Source organism: Cydia splendana, chromosome 4 (assembly GCF_910591565.1).
Source record: "Cydia splendana chromosome 4, ilCydSple1.2, whole genome shotgun sequence".
Lineage (NCBI taxonomy): Eukaryota > Metazoa > Arthropoda > Insecta > Lepidoptera > Tortricidae > Cydia > Cydia splendana.
In genome coordinates this window covers 13,106,766-13,133,323 of record NC_085963.1, presented here as the reverse complement: position 1 = coordinate 13,133,323, position 26,558 = coordinate 13,106,766, and the positions used below count along the sequence as shown (strand labels likewise).

Genomic DNA, 26,558 nt, shown 5'->3' with positions numbered 1-26,558 from the left:
GTAAATATTGGCAACATAGTAGATTTTAAAGAAATAGTACAGATATATAAGATGGTCAAGCAAATCTTGTCAGTAGAAAAAGGCGCGAAATTCAAATTTTCTATGAGACGATATCCCTTCGCGCCTACGTTTTTCAAATTTTCCGCCTTTTTTTACTGACAAGATCTGCTTGACCAGCTTATATATATATATACTTTAAGATTTTTCTTGAAATATGTTCATGAATTTATACACACAATTAATGACATTTCATACTTGTCCTTCTATTGTTCTTTAGTTTTTTTTACACTAGGCTCGTATTAAACAATAATATATTAAGAAATATGGTAGAAAAATCTTTACAGGTGGCAAGTAATGGAATGTCTAGTAGAAAATGCCAAAAGTAATAAAAATGGCGCTTATGTTGAGCAGTTTACGATAAACATACGTTTGCAGTGTGTATTTTATTGATGTAATTATTTTGTAGTGATTTATAGTAAATTGTATTATTAGGAAGTGATACCATATCGTGGACTAATGAGTTTATTGACCGATGTCTGCCGTGGCTCCCAATATCCCCGGTTGGTGTTCTTATTTCGTTGTGTTGAAATAAATTTTGTCTCCATCATTTAGATTCGCTTTGATCGCTAGCCATTGTGTATGTAAAGATGGTAATCTAATGCATATTATTTAGTATTCTCAAGTTGTTCTAGCATCCGTTACATGTTATCGACCATACTGACGTTGTCCCGAGTTAGCAACGTTAAAAGCCAAATAACACATCTACTTCTTTAATATTTGACACAAACTTCTGAAACTTCTATTTATTATTCATTTTCATCATTTTGGTCATAGCACAGTTAACGAGAGCTGAAGTGACATGATTTGTTTAATTTGTTTTTGTTCATTGTTGCTGACTAAGGTCAAGTGGTTTTCATAACATACCTAATTATGAATTCCTCGAACGGGTGCTTTCTAAGTACTATAGGGTGTTTAATTTATACGTTTACTTTCCCTAACATGACTGCATAATGTTATCTTTTGCATAGTTTTTTATTAGGTATAAAGTCCAGTGAAAATTTAATGGTCTGTGGTTAGTATTTGTAGTATGCACTTTACATGACCTAATTTTAATTTGCAATTCATGTGTAAAATATTTCTTATCATAACTGAACATTTATTCAATAAATATGGAAATAAAACATATATACTATCATTAATTATTTCTGAACACTGTTGTGGCTGTAAATTCATATTTCATAAAATAAGCAAGCTAGTACTTGTTGTAGGGGCTGACCCAGCAAAGGATATACAAAAGCGCCGTGCTGGCAGTATTGGGTGAGTCTTATTTAATTTGAAAAGTGTGTCACTCATGAGTTGATATTATACATTCTATGCAACATAGCAGTTTGCTGTGCAGCACCTATGTATGATATTTATTTCAACTAAAAGAAAAGGTCTTTTACATGTTAACAACCCTACAAAGTTCATAATTTATACATAGCAGTCAGGTTTTTTTTATAGATCTGTTTGAATCAAACTTTATCAAAGTTATGGGTAGACTGATATGATAAACTGCTGTATCATAAAGAAAAGTAGTTAACAAAACTTGGTTGTTGTGATGGGGTGGCAGATATACAGGCAGTTTATTCATAATAGATGTTTGAATTGTATTGGCAGTGATAATCATCTAGATAGAAGCTCAGTCTATCTAATCCCAGTTGCTCTGTCCAGATAAATACTTATTCCTGCTAAACTAAACCTAATAACCTGTATAATGTAAACCTGTTTATGTGAAATAAAGTGACATACATAGTACAGTAGAATCTCACTAATCCGGCACTAATGCTGACACAAGAGAGCCGGATTACTGGAAAGTTCGGTTTACTGGAAGTTAGAGCAAATCTGCTCATTATTGATGTCTTTTTTAGTATGTCGTAGAAATACATTTTACTAAAATACTAAATTAAAAAAAAAATCTACTATAATCTGGAACTTAGCCATTTATAAAGAGATTGAAGGGCGAAAATGTTAGCGCACATAGTAATTTAGGACAGAAAATATTTTTTTGTATCCCATTTGCATCCCAATTTTAGTGCCGGATTACTGGGTATACCGGACCATTGAAGTGCAGGATTATCGAGATTTCACTGTATGAATGTACTAATTGTCCTAAACTGTCTCACATTATAAAAAAGCCCTTGGAATGCATTAATTACCTATGAATCTAACATCTAACACAGTAACAAATGAATCTAATAACCACTTCTTTATTGGTATTGACTGCCTGCAAAGCTGGCGATCATATGTTAAAATTTTAAGAGATTTTAATAAATATGTTGTTTTTCTTACCAAAATGTAATTTATTATGTACATACTTATTAATTGTGTGTGCTCGCCTGGGGAGCATTTTGCTGCCCATACCTAAAATGATGTCTTGTTTAAAATAATAGATAAATCAGGTTATAATATTTTTTATGGGATAAAATGAATAAAGAACTATTAGAAAAAGTAACATTTATTATAGATTTACACTTAGTAGTACAAAAAAAAATTAGATTGACAAATGTTCCATATTCAATTAATGATAGTTTTTTCACCATGGGCGGCAAAATGCTTACAGCGTGAGCACTCTCTGGGTTAAAAATGCCTATAATACAAATAAACTAGAATCAGTCATTTGGTCAATTACATAATGCCTACTGATGTACCAATACTAACAATGGAAGTCAGCTAAATTGTATGATTTTCTATGTGGAAAGATCTCAGAAACTTCATACAATTTCCTACTTCAAAATGGAAACTTCTTATAAGTATTCATTTTGAAATATTTCAGAAATTTCTGATAATTCTCTCACCCTTCCCAAAATTGCAGATATAGAACTTTATATCATAAATTGTGTTGGATTTTAACCTTGGAAATGCATATACATATCTTAATAAATGCTAATTTGTATTTTATTGATAGATCCGATGAAGACGACGCAAGTGGGGGGAAGTACACAAGGATGGAGGAGGACAATATTCAAGACAAAGAGAGATTTGCAAGGTAAGAAATTCGAATCTTTTTAATTTGGAATCATTAATGCTAAATGCAAACCATTGCTGAAAAAGCCTGAGTTTTCCTACAATGGCTGGTCTCTAAGTTGCCTTCATACTATGATGCTCTGCAATCTCAACTAGATTGCAGGTAGGTTGTAGGTCTACCTTGTTGAAAGACTTTCTCGCTTTGTGTCTGTCTTTTGGTTGGTAGGTCTTGTGGTCGACAATCATGAACCTTCAAGGTAGCAATGGAGACAGGATCTTCTTCGAATTTCGATGTTTGCAGTGTACTTACCTAAATAGACGCTCTCAAAGTATTGTGCTAGCTAGTGAACACAAAGTACCATATTGTATTCCAGATATTTTGTTTTGATTTACACCTGGTTTGGAATGTTGTGTACAATTGTACATACTTCACATGGACAAAAAGCAATATAGGAATATGGTAAATCGAAGTTTCGTCTTTTGCCTCCCTGTCATTCTTTTCTTGCATAGGTATTCGAGTGATAGGGAAGCAGTCAGGTGTGTATTGTCGTAATATCGCAGTTTTTAAGATAACTAGCTACGTCATGCGTGTATGCAAAATTAGAAACTATTTAATGTGGCTTTCCATCACAGAAGGGCCCTTATGCTTCAAGTGCAATAAGGACGTTTTCATCTAAAATTCCAACAGAAATTCTGATAGAGACGTCTTTTATTGCAGATGAAGCATAAGGACCATTCTGTGATGCCACATATTTCGAAAACATTTTCGACAATGAATAAGATGTACCTGCTTTATTTTGAATGAAATTTACCTCGACGTTTCAATTTCTTCACAAGTATCGTAACATCAAGCTAGCGCAGCACACGTCACGTAGCTATATAAATACGTCATTAATATGGGTAAGATGACTTTCAACATTACGTATCTAGAATAGGTAGGCTTATACAAAAACAGGAAATCATAAAAGTACAAAAAAAGTTTTTTTAGAATGATATCAATGTGTCTCATTGGATACGGCTTCTATTGTCACCGTGCTCGAAAGATAGCATCGATTTGGGACTACTTTACCTGCGCAAGATTTTTAGTCTTATTGTTTAAAGTTATGGCTCTCCACTTACTATTCAACTTGACTTATTGTTTGTACTACGGTGACCGACTAAGACTGGAATTTAATTCAAATATTAGTCATAAAATTGTGTCAGTTTATCTTGTTGATAACTCTAGTAACTCTATTTTTTTAAATCGATCTTTTCATTACCTGCCCTACGTACGCAAAATAGACAGAATGGATGGCCAGTTGTCGACAATGTCTAGGAAATTCCAACAAACTATTATTTAAAGACTAAGAAATACATAAAGCTGATTTGCCATTATTCATTGACCCCTTTACTAACAACATTCAATTATCTTGGTTAATCCTATCTCGTTTAATGGACATATTAATGAGGTAACGCATTCATCAATTTGAAAATAATTTCCATTTTTCCCACCGTCGTCAATGTGGCTTTGGCGTGTGATTGGAAACGTGTCTTATCACGCGATACCTGCACTTTTCCTTCACCTTAAAATGCCAATAATGATGTATATTTTATTAACTTGTGCCGAGAGTACGAGCTGCAGTGGCAATTTAGATGTTTGTTTACGATGCTTCGAAGTATAATCATTCAGATTAGAGAATGTTTATACCTACGTATAGGTGTTTGGTTGATACATATTAGCGTTTTTAAGACATGCTTGAGACACACTTCACTCATGTCCAGCAAAAAAATGTACTGTTTTTTAAGCTTTTAACCGCCGTAGACTGGTATATAAGACATACAAAATCGGGCTCATTTTGCCGCGGTCTGATAAATAAGACAAAACTTCGTATAGCTTCGCACCGCCGGCGACACGAGCACGCTCGATGAAAAATTCTATGGCGGTTAAAAGGTTAAATTATTTTTGCCTTCACCTATCGTTGAGCACTCGGAAAACCAAAAGCGCAAATTTTATTGTTCTGTTTCTGTGATGTCTTTCCTTAAATCGATACGTTGGGACACACACTGACATTATGATTTACGAAAAACTAGGTATTCTGCATATATTTTGTATGAAACAAACTAAATTGATTATTTCTGAAAGTATACTTCTGAGAGAATAGTACCCATACAAAAAAATAGTCGAGAGCCATGAATCTACATCATATTAAAATTTCGTGAGATTTGACTGAAACCACTTTTTCCCTATGTTTGCTGCGGGGTCCTTTTGCATCCTAGTACAATTTAATGTACCTAGAACCGATTTTCTTCAGTTTCCAAAAAGAGACGAAATGACACATGGTACAAAGATAAGTAGGAGGAATGGAACAAATTTTAACTAAATCAGCCCTAGCCACTTCGCGCTTCCCGCGGAGCACGGCCAAATTATTTAAAATCCGTTACTTACCGGTATCTCAATTCGCGCCGTTCTAAACGCTATTTTGCGGTATTTACATTCCTGTCGCTTAATTCAGACATTTAATAAGAAAACATCACGGTGGTTTTCTAGTAGAAGGTAAGGGGACAAAACTAGTTTTGTGTATTTATGTTTTAAGTAATTATGCAGTTAGGTTACTATATATAAAGCAGGGATGTTGCGGATGCAGATTTTTTGACATCCGCGGATGCGGATATTTAAAGGCTCACATCCGCGAATGCGGATGCGGATGTCAAGATTAGGTACTTAGAAAACGTCAAATATTACCTTTATAGTATTTTTTTATTAAAAAAAAACGAAACGTTTAGTATTTGAGCAAGAATATAGGTGCGTTATATTTAATAAACAGTAACTTGGCCGACTTTTCTGGATCTAGACGATTTCGTTATAAGGTAATGACGCTTACGCCGCCGCTAAGACGTTCCTGTACCGACTTGTTCTACATCCGCATCCGCATAAGCTCCGCATCGATTTTATGCGGATGCGGATGCAGATGCGGATGTTGAAAATAATGCGGTAGTTCCGCGGTTGCGGATGCGGATGTTCGCAACATCCCTGATATAAAGTTCATGCAGCCAAACCTCAACTGTGATAACGTCTCACTAACCGTTTGAGTTAAGCTGTTTCACGAACGTAATATAAAATTAAATTAAATTAAATAAATGTGTTCCGGTGGCTCGGAGCATATTCGAGAAAAGTACCTACCACCAAGGCTGTCCTTACACATGACGGTCATGGTTTCTAGACCAATAGCCAACTGTCGATGTCGGACTTAAATGAAATCTCCGCTCCGATCGATATCCGTGCAAAATGTATCTTTTGCGTTAGTCAAATCTATTTGGCAGCAATATGGGTCCATCCACATATTACGTCACAACAACAGGGGGGGGCGTCATGCCAAGTGTTACAGTATGTATTAAAGACATCTTTTTCCTATGAAAAAGTGTGACAAGGGGTGAGGGAGGATCAAAAAAAATCGAAATTTTGTGTGATGTAATTAATGGACGACCTCTATTGGATATGTTCGCTGTAGTGATGTGCCGTTACCGGTAAAATACCCAATGTGGGAAAATTCCCAGTAACGTTACCGGTAAGATTCCCAATTCAAATTAAGTAAATGTCAACATAAGTTGTTTTACATTAAATCATTACTTGTCAACAAATGCATCATACGAAGTGCAAAAAATCAAAATAGGTTTACTTTTCTAGTAAATTCCCAATACTACTGGTAATATTCCCAATGTTACTCGGTATTTTCCCAATATTACCAGGAAGTATTCCCCTTGTCTGGGCAAGTGGGCATAGTCAAAACCAGTTACCTACTCATTGAATAATACCAGAATTTAAGTAAAACTAAAACGAAACTGTAAAAATCACATTGATTTAATAATAATCATCACATTTTTATTATGAGTAGGTACAGTATAATGACATTGTTTTTATATGTTAAGTGGTATTTTTTATTTATTTTATTTAAGCGCTGGTGGCCTAGCGGTAAGAGCGTGCGACTTGCAATCTGGAGGTCGCGGGTTCAAACCCCGGCTCGTACCAATGAGTTTTTCGGAACTTATTTACGAAATATCATTTGATATTTACCAGTCGCTTTTCGGTGAAGAAAAACATCGTGAGGAAACCGGACTAATCCCAATAAGGCCTAGTTTACCCTCTGGGTTGGAAGGTCAGATGGCAGTCGCTTTCGTAAAAACTAGTGCCCACGTCAAATCATGGGATTAGTTGCCAAGCGGACCCCAGGCTCCCATGAGTCGTGGCAAATGCCTGGATAACGCGAGGAAGAAGAAGAAGGAAGGATTTTATTTATTTTAGTGACAGAAAAGCGCCCGCAATTGACGAACTTCGATTTTTGCGGTTATAGCCCAGTACGGGATACAGCTTAATACTACATTGCTTCGCAACTCCGCTAAGATTGAGTGAAAGAGATAGCTGATGCTACAAGTGGAAGAGACGTAAAGATAATTATTAATTAAATTATAACGTAAGCTTTCAAGTACGAGTATATTACCTGCTTTTGGGAATATTACCGGGAAAGAATGGTAATTTACTGGTAATATTCCCAAATGGGAAAATACCGGTAATGGTATTTTACTCTCGGCACATCACTAGTTCGCTGCCAATAGATTTATTTATTTTGATTGTTTTGAAGGTCAAGCATGGTTTAACTAGCGATTAACACACTGAATTTTTTTTCATGAAACTAGAAATAATTTATTATTAATAAATAATATTTTAATAGATTAGCCTTCCTGAAATTTTCAATTTTGATTTCAATGACTAAGCAGTTTGTTTTGTATCCAACCCCAATTGCAATACTAGTATACTTCCTCTTTAAAAAAAACCTTGTCTAATACACAACTTATCTGTTAGCCGTGAGAACCACTGTGAGATTGAACGACGACGAAGAAACAAGATGACGGCGTACATAACAGAGTTGTCGGACATGGTGCCAACATGCTCGGCGCTGGCACGCAAACCCGACAAGCTCACCATACTGCGTATGGCAGTAGCTCATATGAAGGCATTGAGAGGTAAGACCGGATGCACATATAACGAATATAATATATTTATATACCACCTACTCTCTTTCCAGCCACTCTATGACCTATAAAGTATCTGTCCGTCCATATGTTACACCCATTTTACTCGAAAAGTCTGGTAGGTATATTTTAATGGAATATGGAACATAAAATAATGCCCCCAATCCAACATTTGAACAGTTTAAAAAAAACTCAAACGGTTGAAAAAGCATCATAAAGTTATGACGTATGCCTTATTATATTATAGAATTCGTAGCTCGATTCATATCAATAGTTTTCCTATTTTCCAGGCACAGGCAATACTTCCACGGATGGCACATACAAGCCATCGTTTTTGACTGACCAAGAACTCAAGCATTTAATCCTTGAAGCGGCAGACGGATTCCTGTTCGTTGTTAGTTGTGATTCTGGTCGCGTCATTTACGTCAGCGACAGTATAGCTCCAGTACTTAACTATTCTCAGGTATGAGATTGATTTTTTTTATTAAAACTGATGAAAATGCCAATTTATTTCCTTTAGAGGTCGTAGAAACCAACGAACTAGAATATATTCCGTCGCTGGTAGAAACAGCATCTGTCGAATATTTCGATAATCTATTGTATTATTAATTTTAACCTTTATATTTTAGGGAGAATGGTATTCCTCATCTTTTTATGACCATGTGCATCCAGAGGATACCGAGAAGGTTCGAGAGCAATTGAGCACTCAAGAACCACAAAATACAGGACGCATTTTAGATCTGAAAACCGGAACGGTGAAGAAAGAAGGACATCAATGTAAGTTTATTAAGACGCTCTTTTACGCTAATACATTGTAATAATAGACAATTAATAGTATAGTATAGACAATTAGGCTGATCCTAGCTTAATAAGAGTGAAAACCTGCACACATGTAGCAGAAACACAAAGTTGTCCGTAATGCATAGTTCTAGGGGACTACGGCCCTACCCTAATTCCTTTCGCTCAAGAGAGTCAGTGGGACGTAAAAACATAACATATAATAAGCAAAACTAAAGAAGAGACGCGGCCACCCATGATGCCGGTTGTCAATGTCACTGTGCGAGCTTGACGAGCAATATAATAATGCGAGTGCAATAGAGATGTCAACACGCGGGTTAATGTACGAAAATCTATGTAACGCGTCTCTTTCTTTAGCGTTAAGGGGGGAGGGTGCAGAATGTCTTAAAAGAAAAGAGAGGGACGTGGACTTTTTTTTTTACAAAACGGGGCTATTACTATATTAAATATTTCCCTTACATTATGGGTTAATTTTGATGATGATTCAATAATGTGTGGTTTCCATGCAGCGTCCATGCGGCAGGTGATGGGCTCGCGGCGCGGCTTCATCTGCCGTATGCGCGTGGGCGGCTCGGCCGAGGGCGCGCACCTCGGCCGCCTGCGCGCGCGCAACTCGCTGGGGCCCTCGCACGACGGACACAACTACGCCGTCGTCCACTGCACCGGCTACATCAAGAACTGGCCGCCTACAGGTAGACCATCATATGCCATTTTGTTTTTCTGTTTGGGGGCATTAGAAAATGTAGCGGGTGGTTGTGGCCATCGCTATAATTGATTATCAATTTGAAATAAAAAAGGTTTCATCAAAAGAAGTGAACAATTAAACGTCCTCTATTTAATAGCTTAAATTTGGCGTAAACTAAAAATTGAAATGAAAATGGGCATAAAATAATTTACAATAATTTTATATCATGAGTTCATGAGTCATTTATTAATATTCACAAACTTCATTGTAGTTTTACAACCTTTCCAATTCTTTATCAATCAGAGTCCCGATTGATTTAAAATGTATCGTGGGCACTTAACTTTGGCGACAATGCAGTGTTACATAACTGTAAAGCTAAAGGGTATCAAACTATTTGTGGGTCCTATCATAAAATCATAAAAATATTAGTAGGTGTCAGATCAGATTAGAAAAACGCATGATTGCTAATATTTTTATGCTTTAATGTAAAAGGGGCCAAGTATAAGCCCCTTCGCGGGCCTTTGCACACCCCCGATTAGGCTGATCCAATGACGATTACTAACTTAATGTAGGTAGTTCTTATACTATACATTTACAGTAACTTTTCGATATAAAAACTTCAGTCCCACTGCACTGTCGTCTAATAATCGATCCCAATGAAACATACTTGCTATAATATAAATGAGTATTTATAATAGTTATGTTGTTTAGCCATTAAAGAACATAATGTTATTTGCTATGGGACATTAGACTTGTTTCCAGGCATGCAGATGGACCGGCCGGTCGACGACGAGCTGCACGCGTCTCATTGTTGCCTCGTGGCCATCGGACGACTACAGGTCAGTTTAACAATATAGTACATTGTAGGAGAGGACGGAAAACCGCTAAAAGATGGACGAGTGAGTTTGAGGGCCGACACGTTAGTGGAGGCCCTCGAATAATACGAGTCCATCTTTAGCGTTTCCGGCCGAGGCATTACATAGTGCTTTTCACGACTACTGCGAGGAAATAAGAAAACATTTGCATAACTATAAGTACTAGCCCGCGATTACTCTGGTAGCAAATTACTAGCCAATGCCTGTGCTGTCTCTTGAATTTCGGTAGGCGTCAGCGTAAGAATATCATTTTCTTCACTAGAAGAACTCATTTTTAGTCAAACACAATTTACACTATCCAATTCAGTGAGTATTTTCTGATCCCGCCTTTTTTACTTTTTTTATCACTTTTAAGAGGCGTTTTTCTGTTGTTTGCTTCAAACCGACTCTAAACTTAGAAGCGTTTTTGCTAAAAAAACCACAAACAGTTACAAAAGTAAAAAACGCCTTAAGCGTGAATCGAATGAACTGACTGAATGAATGAATGGTTTTGACATTTCTTTTTTTTTAAACAAGAAATTGGTCCTATAAATAACCTAATATTATTTTTGAAAGAAAAAGTTGCGCCAAAAAAGACCTTTTATGTTTTAAATGATACTCATTGCTGTAGCAAACTGTCACCAATGACAGATGATGATAACAATGAAACATTGTAGTAGTGGTGGTTCAGGTGCTACAGCTATTGCCTACTTTCCAGCTTGGTTTTAGACCATCTATTGCCACATTTCCGAACAGTGGCGTGAAAACGTATATATTAGTACCAAGCCGCATGGCACACTGCATCCGATTCGTATGTCGCTCCGACGTGCGAGCGGAATGTCGCTATAAAACGCGCATAGCGTTGTCTCGCTCAAACATCGGAGCGACGTGAAAAAACAAATTATATAATGTAATGAAATATCATATGAGAAATCCGAAATTTTAGGAGGAAATTGTTTATAATGTAAGTAGAAATTGTTAATATGTGTATATAATGTAAGTAGTATGTATTATGTATATACAATATACAATAATGTATTGTCTTATTGTGACTTAAATTTTAAACGTATTATTTCTACTGCTATTTAGTTTTTGCACCTCCTAATTGGTAATGTATATCATATATAATAATCGTATACATGTCATATATATCATAAAGGGTTTCTATTGTTTCCCATAAAGTTTTAAGCCATAATGTATTGTTTGTACACATTTTCGTTAGTCATAATTTGGTTTTTCTCAGAAACGCGTAACTTTTCAGGATTGCCATAAAACAAACCTATAACCTAACCTATCTATAGGATAACCCAACGAAAATTCTGAAAAGTTAACGGTTTCAGAATTATGACTAATGATAATCTGACAATCATTACATTATGACTTTCAATAATTATGTCAAACAAAGGGAGCCATATCATAAATGATTATGAGTTTTATTTCTCCATTACCTGAAGGTTGTCTGGAAGATATCGCTCTTTAGCGATAAGACCGCATGTTCTTTATCTCTGTCTTCATGTATTATTTGTTTGTTTCCATGTACATTTATTCTGAGGTAGTGCTATAAAGAGGATTTTTATTGTTTGAAAGCTAAAAATCGGAACAGCAAAATTTAGTCAACTTTGACAATAAAAACATTTTTCTCAAAAATGGACGGCAAAGTCGACTTTGCCGTTTAAAAAATAGGTTGCGAAGCGCGTAGTTTATGGTCAGTCAAAAATTAAAAAGTTAAAAACATTGCAGTCTCGATTTTGGGACTGCAATGTTGCATACAAATTCCATTATTTGTCGAGTTCCAAACTTTTTAAAAGTTGAAATGGCCATATCAAATGAAGGCACAGGCCCATTAAACAGCCAAACAGATGATTAGTACCGCGACTATTTAGCTGTCTCAAATAGGTTGGCGTATTTTCGGCAGAAAAATACACTTCTATTTTTTTATTAAAAAAATAAAAAGGCGGCAAAGCTAATTTTTTCAATTGTTTCTACTTTTTTCTGTGAAAATATATACGTAAGAAAGTTGCTTTTGTAAAATATTTCTATGATATTTATATTTCTTGCACCATTTTTGAGAAAAGCACTATATATGACTCGGCTGGAAGGCTACTTGCTGGCTTCGGATTCAATTAAACGGACTCCCAAGGTCGTCCGTTTAAAACGAATCCTCAGCCTGCAAGTAGCTACTTCCGAGCCTCGACAATAATGTACTATTTCATCCAACAGATCGGTGCAAACTGCACTGCAAAGTGATCGACCCTCCTCCATGTCATGGAAGTTGCATGTGAAAACAATTGATAATTCCGTACTTGTCAACTTGAATGATGAATCGTATACTAATGTTGTACTGATAGAAAAATAATAGGGTTTCGAAGTGTGTTTTGTAAGGAAGTTCCGTATGGGCGCAGGTGACATCGACGCCGAACGCGGCCGAGGGCAGCCTGTGCAGCGGCGGGGTGGAGTTCGTGTCCCGGCACGCCGTCGACGGGCGGTTCACGTTCGCGGACCAGCGCGCCGCTCAGGTGCTGGGCTACGCGCCCGCCGACCTGCTCGGCAAGCTGTGCTACGAGTTCTACCACCCGGAGGACCAACAGCATATGAGGGACAACTTCGATCAAGGTTGGTGATGATGCTAATAGACTGGAGTTAGGTGAACCGCGTCGATCTCGCTTTTTTTTACTCTGAGTGAAGCGAAGGTCTATATTTCAGCTTGGGCAAATGCTTTCGTATTTCGTATGTCCGGATGTTGTGAGGCCATATTAAATTTACCAACCAATGCAAGTGACTGTCTGTGCGTCAAAATGTTCCAAAAACCAACAGAGTTGAGAGTTATCTCATTTAATAGGTCTTATTATCTACTATATTTCAATACATATATGGACAGTATGGACACCAAGTTGAATTCCATGGCAGAACTGAAATAATCAAGTTTTAATCGAGAAGTGCGCATATATTGGTTCCTTCGATCGGTCAAACCATTTGCCGCGCTCGCCAAGCTGTTTGGAACATCTGTCCTGTAGCAATTAATTTAACATTAGCAATAAGGTTTAGGTTAAGGGGGAGGCCTATGTTCAGCAGTGGACGTCTTATGGCTGAGATGATGATGATGATGAATAAGGTTTTCTCAATAAATTATTCTATTCTATTTACCAACTTGGACTCTATTCTCTAGGTAATAAGGGTGACGATGTTTTGACTTAAATACCAATATCTCAGTTCTGTAACCGTCGGAAATCGACTTAGTGCCAGCAAAACTGCTGCCATTAGAACGAAATTAAGTACATAGAAATACCTATATCTAATGACTTAACTCTGTTGGTTTTGGACCAGGTTCCATACAAAGTTGCCCGTGGTCCTTACAGAGCAAGTTCAATCGTTTTTTTGTCGATTTAGTTTTCCGTTGGTTTTTTTTTTATGGTTCCCATGGCAGTTAATGTGATCTACAACTCACAGAGCCTCTTGTAAGTATCTATACGAGCTGCCATGACATGACTCACGAATTGTATCTTTTTTTCCAGTATTAAAATTGAAAGGCCAGATCATATCCCTCATGTACCGGTTTCGTACCAAAACCAGGGATTGGATATGGCTGAGGACGTCAGCCTTCGCCTTTTTGAATCCGTACAACGACGATGTTGAATATATTGTCTGCACAAACACGCTAGCAAAGTGAGTATACCTTTGCATATAACTATTCCCAGTTTATTATTGTTGTGAATTGTCAATAATAATGAGTAAAAATCATGAAAGTTTAAATATCCAGTTTCTACATTGATGTCTATGTCAAATATTATATTAAGGAGGTAGTGAAATTATTTGTTGTATTGATTTGACCTGAGTTGTGGGTGCCTAAAACTTGGGACTGCTAATGTAAGGCTTGGGAATGTAAGGTATCGAAGGGTTAACTGTTTTATTTGCGCAGCCGATCACTGGGCAGCGCGAGCGGCGAGGCGCCGCCGGAGGAGAACTACGACTACCACTTGCGGCACCGCGACGTATACCAGGCCGCGCAGCCCGTACTGCACCAGCAACACCATGCACCGCCTGGTACGACTCATTTTACTACTGTTACTGAGTGTAGCCGGTCGTCGGGTAGCGGGGCGCCGGAGGAGAACTACGACTACCACTTGCGGCACCGCGACGTGTACCAGGCCGCGCAGCCCGTGCTGCACCAGCAACACCATGCACCGCCTGGTACGATTCATCTTACTACTGTTACTGAGTGTAGCCGGTCGCCGGGTAGCGAGGCGCCGCCGGAGTCTTGACTACTGACTTCTTATTTACCTCTCTAAATGTAGTTATGTTCTACTAGTTTAAAGTACTATTTTTGTTGAGTCGTAGAAAAAGTATTGTATACAATAGTGATATAATCAAGCTTTTCAATCTCGTACTCAGCAAGCTTCGTTGCCTAAACACGGTACTCGACTGAAAAGCTCTCTATTATATCAGGATTGTATAAATAGTTATTTGTACAACAAGAGATCAAAGTTTGATATTTCTTCGAGTGCTTATTTTGAGGCCCGTGCAAGCGAAGGATTCTATAATAGATTCAGGAGCGTAGCGAGTGAATCTAATTTAGAATCTTGAGCGTAGTAAGGGACTCAAAAGCTCACGAGATGTAAATAACTTTGATCTCGTGTAGTACACAAATTTTTTCACCTGAGCAGTGAGAACATACCTACCTATTAGACAACTAGAAAAATGTAATCCTTCTTCATCACTTAATACCTGCACTCATGTTTTCTTAAGGTATACAAACTATTAAGTTTAATTACCGCAATCGAACACAAAAACAAAACGTAATAATAAATTTCAGTAAAATCATATGGACAGGAAATAACGAACATCAACTGACACTTCAATCGACAACTTTTTTTTTGTAAAAGAAAACTTTGTAAGATACGGTCTGAATTGCGGATACGTACTGATTGTCAACTATGGCTATGGTAGAAATTCTTAAAAGTAAAATAATTAATTTTGCGTGATAATCTGTATATTTTTTTGAGTTCATTATTTTAATTGTACAATAAAATACCTAAAATATAGTATTTTATCAGTTTTTATCAAATCTTAAACTTTATTTTTATTAATTAATTATTAAGAATTAAGAAAATTAAGTTTTCGGGGGTCTATTATAAACCCTCAATATACCGTTGAATGTCGTTTTAACTTTTTTTTGTCTGTTTCTTTTTGCTAACAGTGTGAAAGGGACAGAGATAATAGAATCCAAGTATTTCGAACTTGTATTAGACCCCGCATGTTGAAATGACATTTGACTATAAAGGTCACTTGAATGTCATTTTGTCTCACTCAGTGAGCAAAATCGCATTTTGCTCACTGTTTTTAAGAAGCAAAGTACCCTTGTTCGAGCTGCTGAGGTGAAATAGTTATTTGTTTTACAAGGGGGCAAAGTTGTTGTTTAACCGCTCGTGCTAATATTGATAACCGAGCAAGCGAAAGATCCCAAAGTTGAACCACGAGCGTAGCGAGTGGTTCGAAAATGGAATCTTGAGCGTTGCGAGGGTTTCAAAGCACGAGGGTTAAACAAAATTTGCCTCCGAGTGAAACACAACATTTTTCACCACACCAACCCGAAGCAAATATTAAATGTAAAATATCAAACAAAATCAAACCAAATCAAATGGAATGGTTTTAAATATTTATCATCCAGAATCATCATTTAAAAGTCAATTCTACCAGCAAACATAAGAAAACAACTCAAAATTTGCATTTGATTACTTTGCCTCACATGTGAATAAAATGCAACTTTGCTATCAGTTTTTGAAGTGCAAAGTAAGCCTTTCCAAGCTGGTGTGGTGAAAATACTATTGTAAACTTACTTTTTTAATACAGTTGCTCAAAAAGTGCCACTTTACGTAGCTGTTTAGCGTTCGCAAAGTTGTTTTTTTGCGAACTAGTGCTTTTTACTTTTCTAGCTTTTTTAAATTTAATTCTGACCTTAATCGATACGTCCACACCAAAGAGTTTGGATGTTCAAAAACTTTATTTATTTTTATTTTGCCATTAGACATTTATTACGTACAAAAAGTATTGTTACACGATATAAAGTAAATATTTATTTGTTAGAGTCTGTGCGGAAAGAGAAGAGTCGTGGCAGAAACGGGAACTAACATTTTTAATTTTATATGGCAATCAAACCTTTGACACCTGTCTTGTAAAAAGTAAACAAACTTCTGTCATTGTATATTTTTATTAACAAAAACCGCAAGTTTTATGTATAAAATATTTTCAAAACACGATAAAACCGTACATAAAACCACAAGGAAAATTATATTTAACATTGTTCGGTTTTGTCAGCGGGAAGAAAACGGCTAAAAGCCGACTATCGACTTACAAAAAGTCGCGGAACGTGTTTCCGCTATTCACGGGTATTGATGTTGTATTTAATATTAAATAATTACCTATTTAATAAGCCCCCTAAGTAACTTGTCTCCGGTACATAATCGGTAAGTATATTCATTCAAAATATATTAATTTTCATAAATATGCAGGTCATTCATGATCTTTAAAATAACTGACAAATAGTCTTGATACTTGCCATTTTATGCATATTTATATGTAATTTTTTTCAGGATTGTATAAAAGTACCTACGGTATCTCGAATAAAAGACCGCTAAGTAGGTGATATGCAAGAATTCGTAATCTACGTGCCGGATTCAAACACATCCAGTTCAGATGAAGATAGTTCTATGAGTGTCCCTGGTTGTTCTGAAGCTAGCTCAAACATAAGTGACATTGAATATTTTAATTCAGACTTCGATTACAAAGAATAAAACTTTTTCTAATAAAATATTTCTTTATTTGTAAGTTCGTTTACTAGGTTCTGTTAGTTACGAAATTATATTTCATATTTAGCAGTAACTTTTCGGCGAACAAGTACAAATAAAATATCGTGAGATGAGAGAACCGGACATATCCCAATAAGGCCTACCTACTTATGCACTATTTTTATTCATATTTATTATTAATAATGTACACATACATTACAAGTCAAGTTTACAATGGGTGAAATATATCCCAGATAGTAAAATTACAGTTCTATTGCCCAATTTCTACCCGATCTACCGGGTTTTGTATTAAAATAACTGTTGGACTGCACAGATTAGGCAGTACATAAATGAGACTTTATCTTGTTTGGTACTAAAATTACAGTTGTATTGGGCAGATTCTTAACTAGTTTTAGCAGTTTTGTCAATCGCACTGTCACATTTTAGTATCTGAGACATAAAAACAAGAGTGTGTTTTAAAAAGAAAACTAGTGCCTGCGCTAAATCAGAGGATTGAGTTGACGAGCCTACACCACCACCAGGCTCCGTTTAGTAAGCCGTGGTAAAAAACCGGAACAAAAGGGATTCAAGTATCATGACCTTTAGTGTCGTACTATAATCACGTGACCAGTGTTGTCAGCATAGCAAAAACCATAAAATAGCACTGGCGCGCCCTCAAATCCCACGACTCTTCTCTTTCCGCACAGACTATTATACAACGTGACCTTAGCCATTGGACAAACCTGAAATCCCACGTAGGGTTACTTCTCAGAAATGCTCTAACGGTAATATTTTTTTAATTAGAACAAAAGATAAAAAAAATAATTTTCAAACAAAAGTTATTTCCAATAATCGACAACAAAAAGAAACATACTGTATTAATCATTGGCAGTGCTTTTGACAATTTGTTTGAAAATGTGCGGCAATGATGACATTTGTCACAAGTCAGAATCTTAGTAATGTCATAAATAAAAAAGATAATCAAAACGGTCGAAGAAGGTTTCATACTATTTATTACCTCAGGAGCTACTAACCAAGGCCTATTGACTTCCTTGAAACGATGTGACCCTTCAAAATTGTGCATGTGTTGTCCGTTCCCAGACGAGATTGCCAGTAATTAACATCAAAATATTTTACTACAGCAACATTGCTAGAACTGGCTTTGTCTATAGATGCGATTTCTAGGAACAAATCAAATTATTTTGATTTGTATTTTATGAAGTAGTCATATGTAAATTACTATTTATTTTTTGATATATGTATATTATTATCTATTATATTTCAGTTTTTCTTTGTCTATGTTCATAAAATCTACGAAGGGTAGACGTGCCTCTACCCTCCTTGATAAAATAAAAAAAAATCTTTGTCAATTGGCCTCTTTGATAGGCCTTGATTTGGGTCTGGCCGGTAAGAACATAGACAAGATAAAAGTCTGTAATGTCAATGCTGTCATTTAAGTCATTTAATGCAAAAATATAAATTTTCATATAAAACGATTTATTCACTTGAAATATATTTATTTACCTATTAATTTTGAAAATAAAATCTATTCATATGTACGAGCAACATATCTAAATGCGTCTTCGCACAGACTTAGTTAAATTTAAACCGTTGTCTCTCTTCCTTCCTTGCTGTATGTATCCGGCAATGGCGACTTTATCAACAATTCTTATCCGGATTATGGAAAGCCCTAATGTGTGTGTGGAAACCGTTGTAGTAAATCAGAAACAGCGATAATTTCAAGGTAAGATATATATTAATCTTTAAATAAAAATGAGCGTGCTAATTACCAAATTCAAATATAATAATTTAATCTTACTATCCCCGTAAGTCCCGCGGACGCGTCCGAAATTATAATCAAAATTCAACATAGATGTAAAACCCCACAGTGTTTAAGCTGGTAACCCTAGGAATTAGCGACGTTAGTAATTAGGAAGATAGATTATATTGTTTAATTTTTTGACTATTTTGTTTTAGAAAGTGAATCAGCAGATGGCTTGAGCGTGAGATAATAATATAATCCTGGGCCGTCATATGATTTCTTGGAAAAAGCTCAGAAGGGCACGTATCTGCCGCATATCCAAACTAGTTTCCCGGTGACCAAGAACGCTGCGCGGAGCTGTGAAGCAGAAAATGTCCGATAACCGGATAGATGTAATAACAACTTGTAACCATTTGCCATATCAGTGTATGTATTCATATGTATTATGAAAATATTTATATCTTAATAATACGTAACTTTTTGTTACCTTTTATATTTCACGAATTTCTGAATATAGTACCTAATCATTATCTTTTAACGTATTTTTTTACTTATTTGTGAAATGCTAATTTAAGAGCCCAACAACGTGCACACTAGCGCCACTGCTAAATAATCGTGATTATTTAAATTTAACGACATGTATTTAAAAAAGGGGCCGCTACGGACTGTATTGTGTATTTAGGTACCTTTTGAATACATCAAACTAGATTTTATGTTGCTGGATTCGTCGATCTATGAGCTCAAAACAAAAACGGCCGTTTTAACTTTGGACGGGTAGATTGACGAATCCAATAACATAAAAACTAGTTTATTGTATTCAGCAGTGGCGCTAGTGTGCACGTTGATGGGCTCTTAAAAACCTGACCCCAACAAAAAAGAAAAAAATACAAAAAGAAATTCCCTCTCTGGGATTCGAACCCAGGACCATTAGCTTCCTGAACTGGATTACTGCCAATACCCGCTAGGCTAAACGGGTTGTCAATTCTAATTACAATGGTATCCCACCAGAGCGCTAGTAGTATAAACGAACTTTTGAAAGGGACATTTTTTTGTATGGAGTTATCGTTCTTCTCCTAGTGAGTATTATATTCTTTGCTACTAACACATACAGGTTGCTCCAAAGTAAAAAAATCGTAATTTGTTTATTTCTTCGTAACCGCTACACCGATTGTTATGATACCTTGTATACTGGTTCTAAATACCATAATGCATATGTACATTTCGGCTTTCTCCAATGGCTAGGGACACCCTGTATAAATAAAACGTTACAAAATACGATATTTCACAAAACGATAACAGTAAACGTAAACGTTCACTGACGTTAACAGAAAAAAATTAAAAGTAAAACCGGCGCCCGCCATTTTCACTTGAAATTTATTAGTTGTATCAAAATAATTATATTAAATTGCAACTGTAAGAGTGTTTTTGTATGAAATGAGTTAATATGATTAGTTTTGGCAATGTAAATCAACGCTGAACGTAGTTTATAGTGCTGAATATACAATATCATTCAAGTTCAAGGGAAAATTCGTAACTGTAGTAAGTGCAATGCTCATGTTACTAATATTTGTGTTATTGTGATTTTTTCGCAAATGTATTAAAAAACGTCGTTCAATGTACGTGTGAAAGTGTTATTATTTACTTGTCGGGACTCTTAAATAATAACATACTTTCCCCACTTGCATTGAAATGTACCTACTATTAAAGGCGTAATATGAATCGAGTCTCTCTAGAGTATTTAACTGCACCGGATGTGCAGCTAGTGCGTGTGGAGTGTCGACTGTACTGTACTGTAGTGTATAATATGGTATTGTTGCAGCGGGCAGCGTGGGCATGGGCGCGGGGGCGGGGGTGGGGGTGGGGGTGGGGGGCGCGCGGTCGCCGGGCGCGGCGCCGGCGGCGGCGGCGGGCGCGGGCTACGCGCCGCACTACGCGCCCGACTACTCGCCGCACCGCGTCGCCAACACGCCGCCCGTCACCACCTGGACCACGCTCCGACCCGTAAGTCATAGTCTACTACTTACCCGACACGCGAAGGATCCACCGGCGTACGGTTTCCTGTGACTTACAATTTTTCAAGAAATGTTTTCTGCCCGCATACGCCGCTTTACTCGACATATTACTATACAAAAATTATGCTTGAATAGTGTGTCCGTTTTTGTTCAGAGCGGCGGAGCCGGCGGTGAGAGCTACGCGTACAGTGGCGAGGCACCCGCGACCGGCACGGGCAACGCGCCCGCGGCCGACGGCTCGCCCGCGCGCTCCCCGCCTGCGCCCGCGTACCTGCCGCCCGCGCACTACCACCACAACCACCACCCGCACCCGGCGCACGGTCAGTATACACGTACAGCGACCGACCGGCGAAGGGTTGATCCTTTTGCAGTGCAGCTTGCACCGATCTGCTGAATGAAGTAGTACATACCTTTAAATGAACAATTTTTGTATACATATATATTTATATATATATTTCGAGGATCTCGGAAACTGCTCTAACGATTTCAATGAAATTTGCTATATGGGTGTTTTCGAGGACGTCATTGATGTTGCAGGCCCTTTTAGCGTTCAAAATTTAAACTGCTACTTTGAACCGCATTTTTTCCTAATAAATGGTAATATTGCCGGAACACCACGCTGCGCTCCAGAACAAAAATAGTCGACGTAGCTCGGAAAGCGGCCAAGCTAAAGTGGGACTGGGCTGGTCATGTCTGCCGAATGCCGAGTGAGCTGTGGGCCAAGATCGCCACAGAGTGGCAGCCCAGCTCAAAACTAGGAATTGGCAGACCACGTCGGCGATGGCGAGACGAGTTAGACTCCTTTTTAAGGGAATGGCCAGAGACTGCACAGGATCGGTAAGACTGGAAAAAGTGGGGGGAGGCCTTTGCCCAGCAGTGGGACATTATAGGCTTCCAATAATAATAATAATAATAAGCCCGCAGGGCAGCTTGTGGCGAGCTGTTGAGGAGTAACGACCCCACGGACCCGAGTGCTCCCGAGAGTCGGTCAGGGTCTCCGTCTCCGGCGTGTCTTCGTCGGTCGGAGTGGACCCCAAGGGGACCCGCAGGACTCTCAGGTCTGGCTTGCCTTCATTGGCCGTCCAGAGAGGAGTCGCTAGAGCTATATGCTCCAGGGGTGGAAGTGTTAAAGGGCATAACGCCGCGTGTAACTTCGGAGAAAGCGCAGCACCACCTCTCGACACTCCTGAGCCGCTCACGCCGGTGTTGCGCCTGGCCGTCTTCACGATGGCGCATCAGGATCTAACGAGTGGCGAGTCACCGCCTGCCTCGATAACACTGTATAACACAATGTTATGGCAGGTGTCCGGAACTCTTAGCAATAGCCCAGATTTATTTTCCACCCAAATTTAAACCATAGACCAGGACTCTTTCCATTTTTCTATAATAGCTCCCAAAGGCCTGCTGAAACCGGTTTACGGGTATCTATTTATGTACCCGTGAATGGGTTCCAGCAGGCGTTCTACATGACATCAAAGCTCTCCAAACGGCCTCTACGTGTTGGATCTATATCCCCACGCACGCCTTATAAATGACTGGGCTTAAAAACCCGAGAGTTTGTAACGGTGATATAATAATAATAAAATGGTAATATGTATTTATCAATTATAATATACTAGTAAGTGGAGATTTCAACCATAATTTGTTGTACACAATATTGTAACCAGTAAACGCTTTTTTCATTTTTTTAGTAAACTATTTTAGGTGGAGTTATTTAGAATGAAAGCTGAATTAAAATACTGCAGGTTCCCTATTGTAACATTATATCGGCATTCCTATAAACTGAAGTTGTATTTCGCAGGTATGTGGTCGTGGCAGGGCGGCGGCGCAGGAGCGCCGGGCACAGGAGAGAGCGCGGCGCCGCACGAGCTGTCGGACATGTTGCAGATCCTCGACCAGAGCGGCGGCGCCGCCTTCGAGGACCTCAACATCAACATGTTCAACTCCAACTTCGAATAGCGCCACGGTTCCCGAGGTTGCCGCCCCGCTTAGTCGCGCGACGCTGCCCCTGTTCGATCCCTGATCGACCGTGCTGCCGGAGACAACTGAACTATCGATGACGCATGAATTCGAAAGACGTGTCGCACCTTTACTAGAAGACGCTTCCCTATGCGGCGGTTTCCGGTGACTTATACTCATAACATAATCAATCATCAACCGCGGTTGACATCAGTTAAGCGTATGTTAGTTTCGGTTGCCTGTGGTAGCACGAAACCCGAGCGCTTCCCGCGTCCGCGACTCTGCGTGTTGACAATTCAACAAAGAGCTTTATCGCAGGATGATAAAGCTTTCAATAAATGGCAACCCACTGTACAAATCATGTACCTTACTTTGTAAAAAAAACACAAATTCACCATACTCTTCTTTGACGCTATTTTATAATTGCGAATAAGATTGTGGAGACTAGTTAGGTATTGTGTTATTGACCTATTGATTGATGGGCTAAAAGGTAGAGCGATGGATCGGCAGCTAGTTACTTAGCATACGTATATATTTTTATGTAATAAAGTAAATTAAAAAAAAAACATAGGTTAAGATAGACATTTATATGATAGCAATAAGATAAACCTTTTTTTTTATTCATTAGACGGTTTAGATTTAATTTTTAAGTACAGAAATAAGTTAGGTCCATCTATTCCTGGCTGAGTATACTTTAAGTTTAAATTATCTGACATCAGATGAATACTGTATTTGCTGCTAAAATTTAAATGATTGAAGGAGAACTTATTAATGTTAATTTTGCTTTTAAATTGGTACGTACCTAATGTGAGCTTCGTGATTTATTTAGAATTTGTTCTGAACATATTTTGGAAAAAACGGTGTCACTTTGACGGATGCCAATAATGACGACAACGGCACAATAAATAATAGTACTACAGAAATTACGCTTCCTACAAAACCGAAGTTTCTAATGTATGGCACTATCCCTTTCGGCTATTTAGGGTTGTCAAAATTCAAGTTATTATCTCTTAAGAGTCTGGCTACTGAAATATTACACAAATATTTGGCGGGAAATTCAAAAAATCTTGGACTGGTCACACTTTGTGTAGTACGAAGTATAGTTTTGATACTAGAAAATATTTTTGATTTTCTGTGCACACGTAAGGTACCTAAGGATATAAGTTAAATATACGTTGACGTGCAAGTCAGCTCACATAATTTCTACCACTATAATAAAGTACAGTCAACGATAAACACATATGTTAACACTTTCTCACCATATACTATTGTAACAAGGCGAAAAATGAAATGTAGTGTAAATAAGACCTATATAATACCAAACCAAAATATTTATAGAGCACCAACCTCCTAATTTGTTTACATTTGTTTAGGAGTTGTAAACATTGCAGTTTTTCGTTATACAGCGCTACACGTCGACTTCGCACATTGTCGTAATTATTTATGAGCTTAAATAATACTTTGCGAACCTCACTCAGATATAATTGGTGATACAACACCGAAATATCTGTCAACAATTTTTGGCTAGCCAGACTATCTGTGGCCATGCATGCACGCAAAGGGACTTCAAGTTGTGTCAACCCTAATAATTGCTCGGAGCTCAGCCGAATGGAGCCAAGAATGGCCAAAAGGAGTAGTGTCGCCCCACTGAACGGACAAATCTATACGTTTTGCCTGATGACAGTGATGACGGCACATTAATATTTTGTAATGATCTGTAACTGTAAAGTGTAATGACGGATAAATTATTAAGTTTAGTGAATCAAGTATTATACATATAATATGAATTGTTTTATTATATTAGTTTTCAGGTCGCAATGTTTTATCGATGACAATGATGACTGAGCTTGACATCAAGCTCTAAATCAAGACCTTTTATATATTTTCCTACATGAAACTTTTATCATGTATTTAATGCTGTAATGAACTTGTTACCAAGGGAATATTGAGTCCATATTGATTTTTGTGCTAGAGAACAGTGTTAATAAACTAGTAAGCAATATATCCGCCGATTCTCACCTTTTAGCCGCATTTGGTATTCAACACATTCTAATAAACACTTAGCAATTTTTATTTTAAGTTATTTTTCATTACTATTTACATTAAAGAATACCTATGATAATTATGTATACATTTCCATTGAGAACATATATATTTTTTAGGGTGGTTCTTATTTCGTCGAATTATATTTTTCTCCGGGGCACCCGCTTAATGTAAAATCTACCATTAAAAAACCAATTTAATCTTTTTTTCAGAATTTTCAAATACTTTTTAAGGGTCGCTACCGCACTTTGGATGAGTGGGATTAAAGGAATTTGTTGGATTGGGATTAAAAATTCAGAAAACAATACAATGGTTTTAGTGTTAAATTTCACATTAAAGGGGGCAAAAGGTAGGTAGAAAGGTAGAAAAATATAACTTCGATGAAATAAGGACCATCCTATTTTTTTTACCAGAGCCTAACATCCTATTGGGATATAAGTAAAGAACTTATACTGGCTCTGATATTATTTTATTTTTAGATCGATAGAATTGAGTATTAAAATTTGTAAAATGAATTTTTCATTAAAATTAAGTACATAAACATTGAGCAAGTTTTTTTTTTTTACTCCAAGAACTACTGCATTGGAAAACATTCTAGAATCTAGAGTCAGACCAAGCTAACTCGGCAGCGATTTTGATAGCACAGACTATGCGTACACTAAACAAAAGTGGTTACAGTGACAGCTCGCTTAGACGTAATCTTTGTATATTATATCTATGGCACAGGCTGCAGCTGTATTAGTATTAAGCCCCCTACAGACTGCGCGTGAATCGCGGGCGAAGCCGCGAACGCGAGTGTTTAGTCGATTTCGCTGTCTGCGAACATCGACGCCACACGCGTTCGCGGCTCCGCGCCGCGATTCGCGCACGAGTGTGGAGGGGGCTTTAAACAAAAGAATTCATCGCTTTTGCGACGAAAGGGTAAAACTCTTAAGGCCCCAGTACACAATGGGCCATCGCCGGCCACTCCAAGCATTTATGCATTAGAGGGAGCAAGTGATATTGCTATCTCATTCTACCGCATGGCTGCGTCCCTTGGAGTGGCCGGCGATGGCCCATTGTGTACTGGGGCCTTTAGAGAACGTTTCCGATAGATTTCTTTGTTCTCGGGAAAAATTGTGTAATCAATAAAAAAAAAGGGGGGGAAATTTTGAGAACGGCACATCACGATCGCGGTAATCCTAGTGTGGCCGCATGAAAAGTGTCAATTATCGCAATAATCAACGCGCAACGGCGTCTCCCGTAGATGCATATGGGAGGAAAATTCTTCGCACCTATTTTACATTATATGGCGTCTGTGGGACTCCTATTTTAGGATTCAAAGAAATAATTAATCACGTAAAATTAAAGCGTATTAATATTTATTCTGACATTACAAGAATCAACATTCGACAATTCAAGTGACACCTACTTATCAAAGAGCATATAATCACTACGTGCTACTTATGTATTGTTGACTTAAGCCCCCCATTCACACTCCTACCGTGTAGGCCGCCTCGTTGGGTAGGATTGTGTATGGGGGTTGCGGACTACGAGCCGTCCTACAAACGGCTAAACGATAGGACGGCTCGTAGTCCGCAACCCCCATACACAACGAGGCGGCCTACACGGTAGGAGTGTGAATGGGGGGCTTTAGCGGCCTGCTTCGCA

At 37.8% G+C, this 26,558-nt stretch overlaps 1 protein-coding gene across 1 annotated transcript; it reads left to right on the top strand.

Moving 5' to 3' along the window:
• The first annotated feature begins 371 nt into the window (after positions 1-371).
• On the top strand, positions 372-25,455 carry LOC134789954 (aryl hydrocarbon receptor nuclear translocator homolog). Its single transcript, XM_063760685.1, has 14 exons — positions 372-560; positions 1,269-1,317; positions 2,948-3,028; positions 7,844-8,004; positions 8,304-8,476; positions 8,643-8,790; positions 9,321-9,503; positions 10,247-10,335; positions 12,753-12,963; positions 13,863-14,013; positions 14,267-14,391; positions 20,714-20,895; positions 21,061-21,226; positions 22,708-25,455. The coding sequence occupies exons 1-14, from the start codon at positions 533-535 to the stop codon at positions 22,863-22,865; spliced, it is 1,905 nt and encodes a 634-aa protein (XP_063616755.1). The 5' UTR covers positions 372-532; the 3' UTR covers positions 22,866-25,455.
• The last annotated feature ends 1,103 nt before the right edge of the window (positions 25,456-26,558 follow it).

Excerpts from the sequence above, each read along its gene's own strand:
- LOC134789954 (XM_063760685.1), top strand. The coding sequence starts at position 533 with ATGTCTGCCGTGGCTCCCAATATCCCCG. Across the intron at positions 8,477-8,642 it reads CAGTACTTAACTATTCTCAG|GGAGAATGGTATTCCTCATC; the intron begins GTATGAGATTGA and ends TTTATATTTTAG. Across the intron at positions 21,227-22,707 it reads CCACCCGCACCCGGCGCACG|GTATGTGGTCGTGGCAGGGC; the intron begins GTCAGTATACAC and ends TGTATTTCGCAG.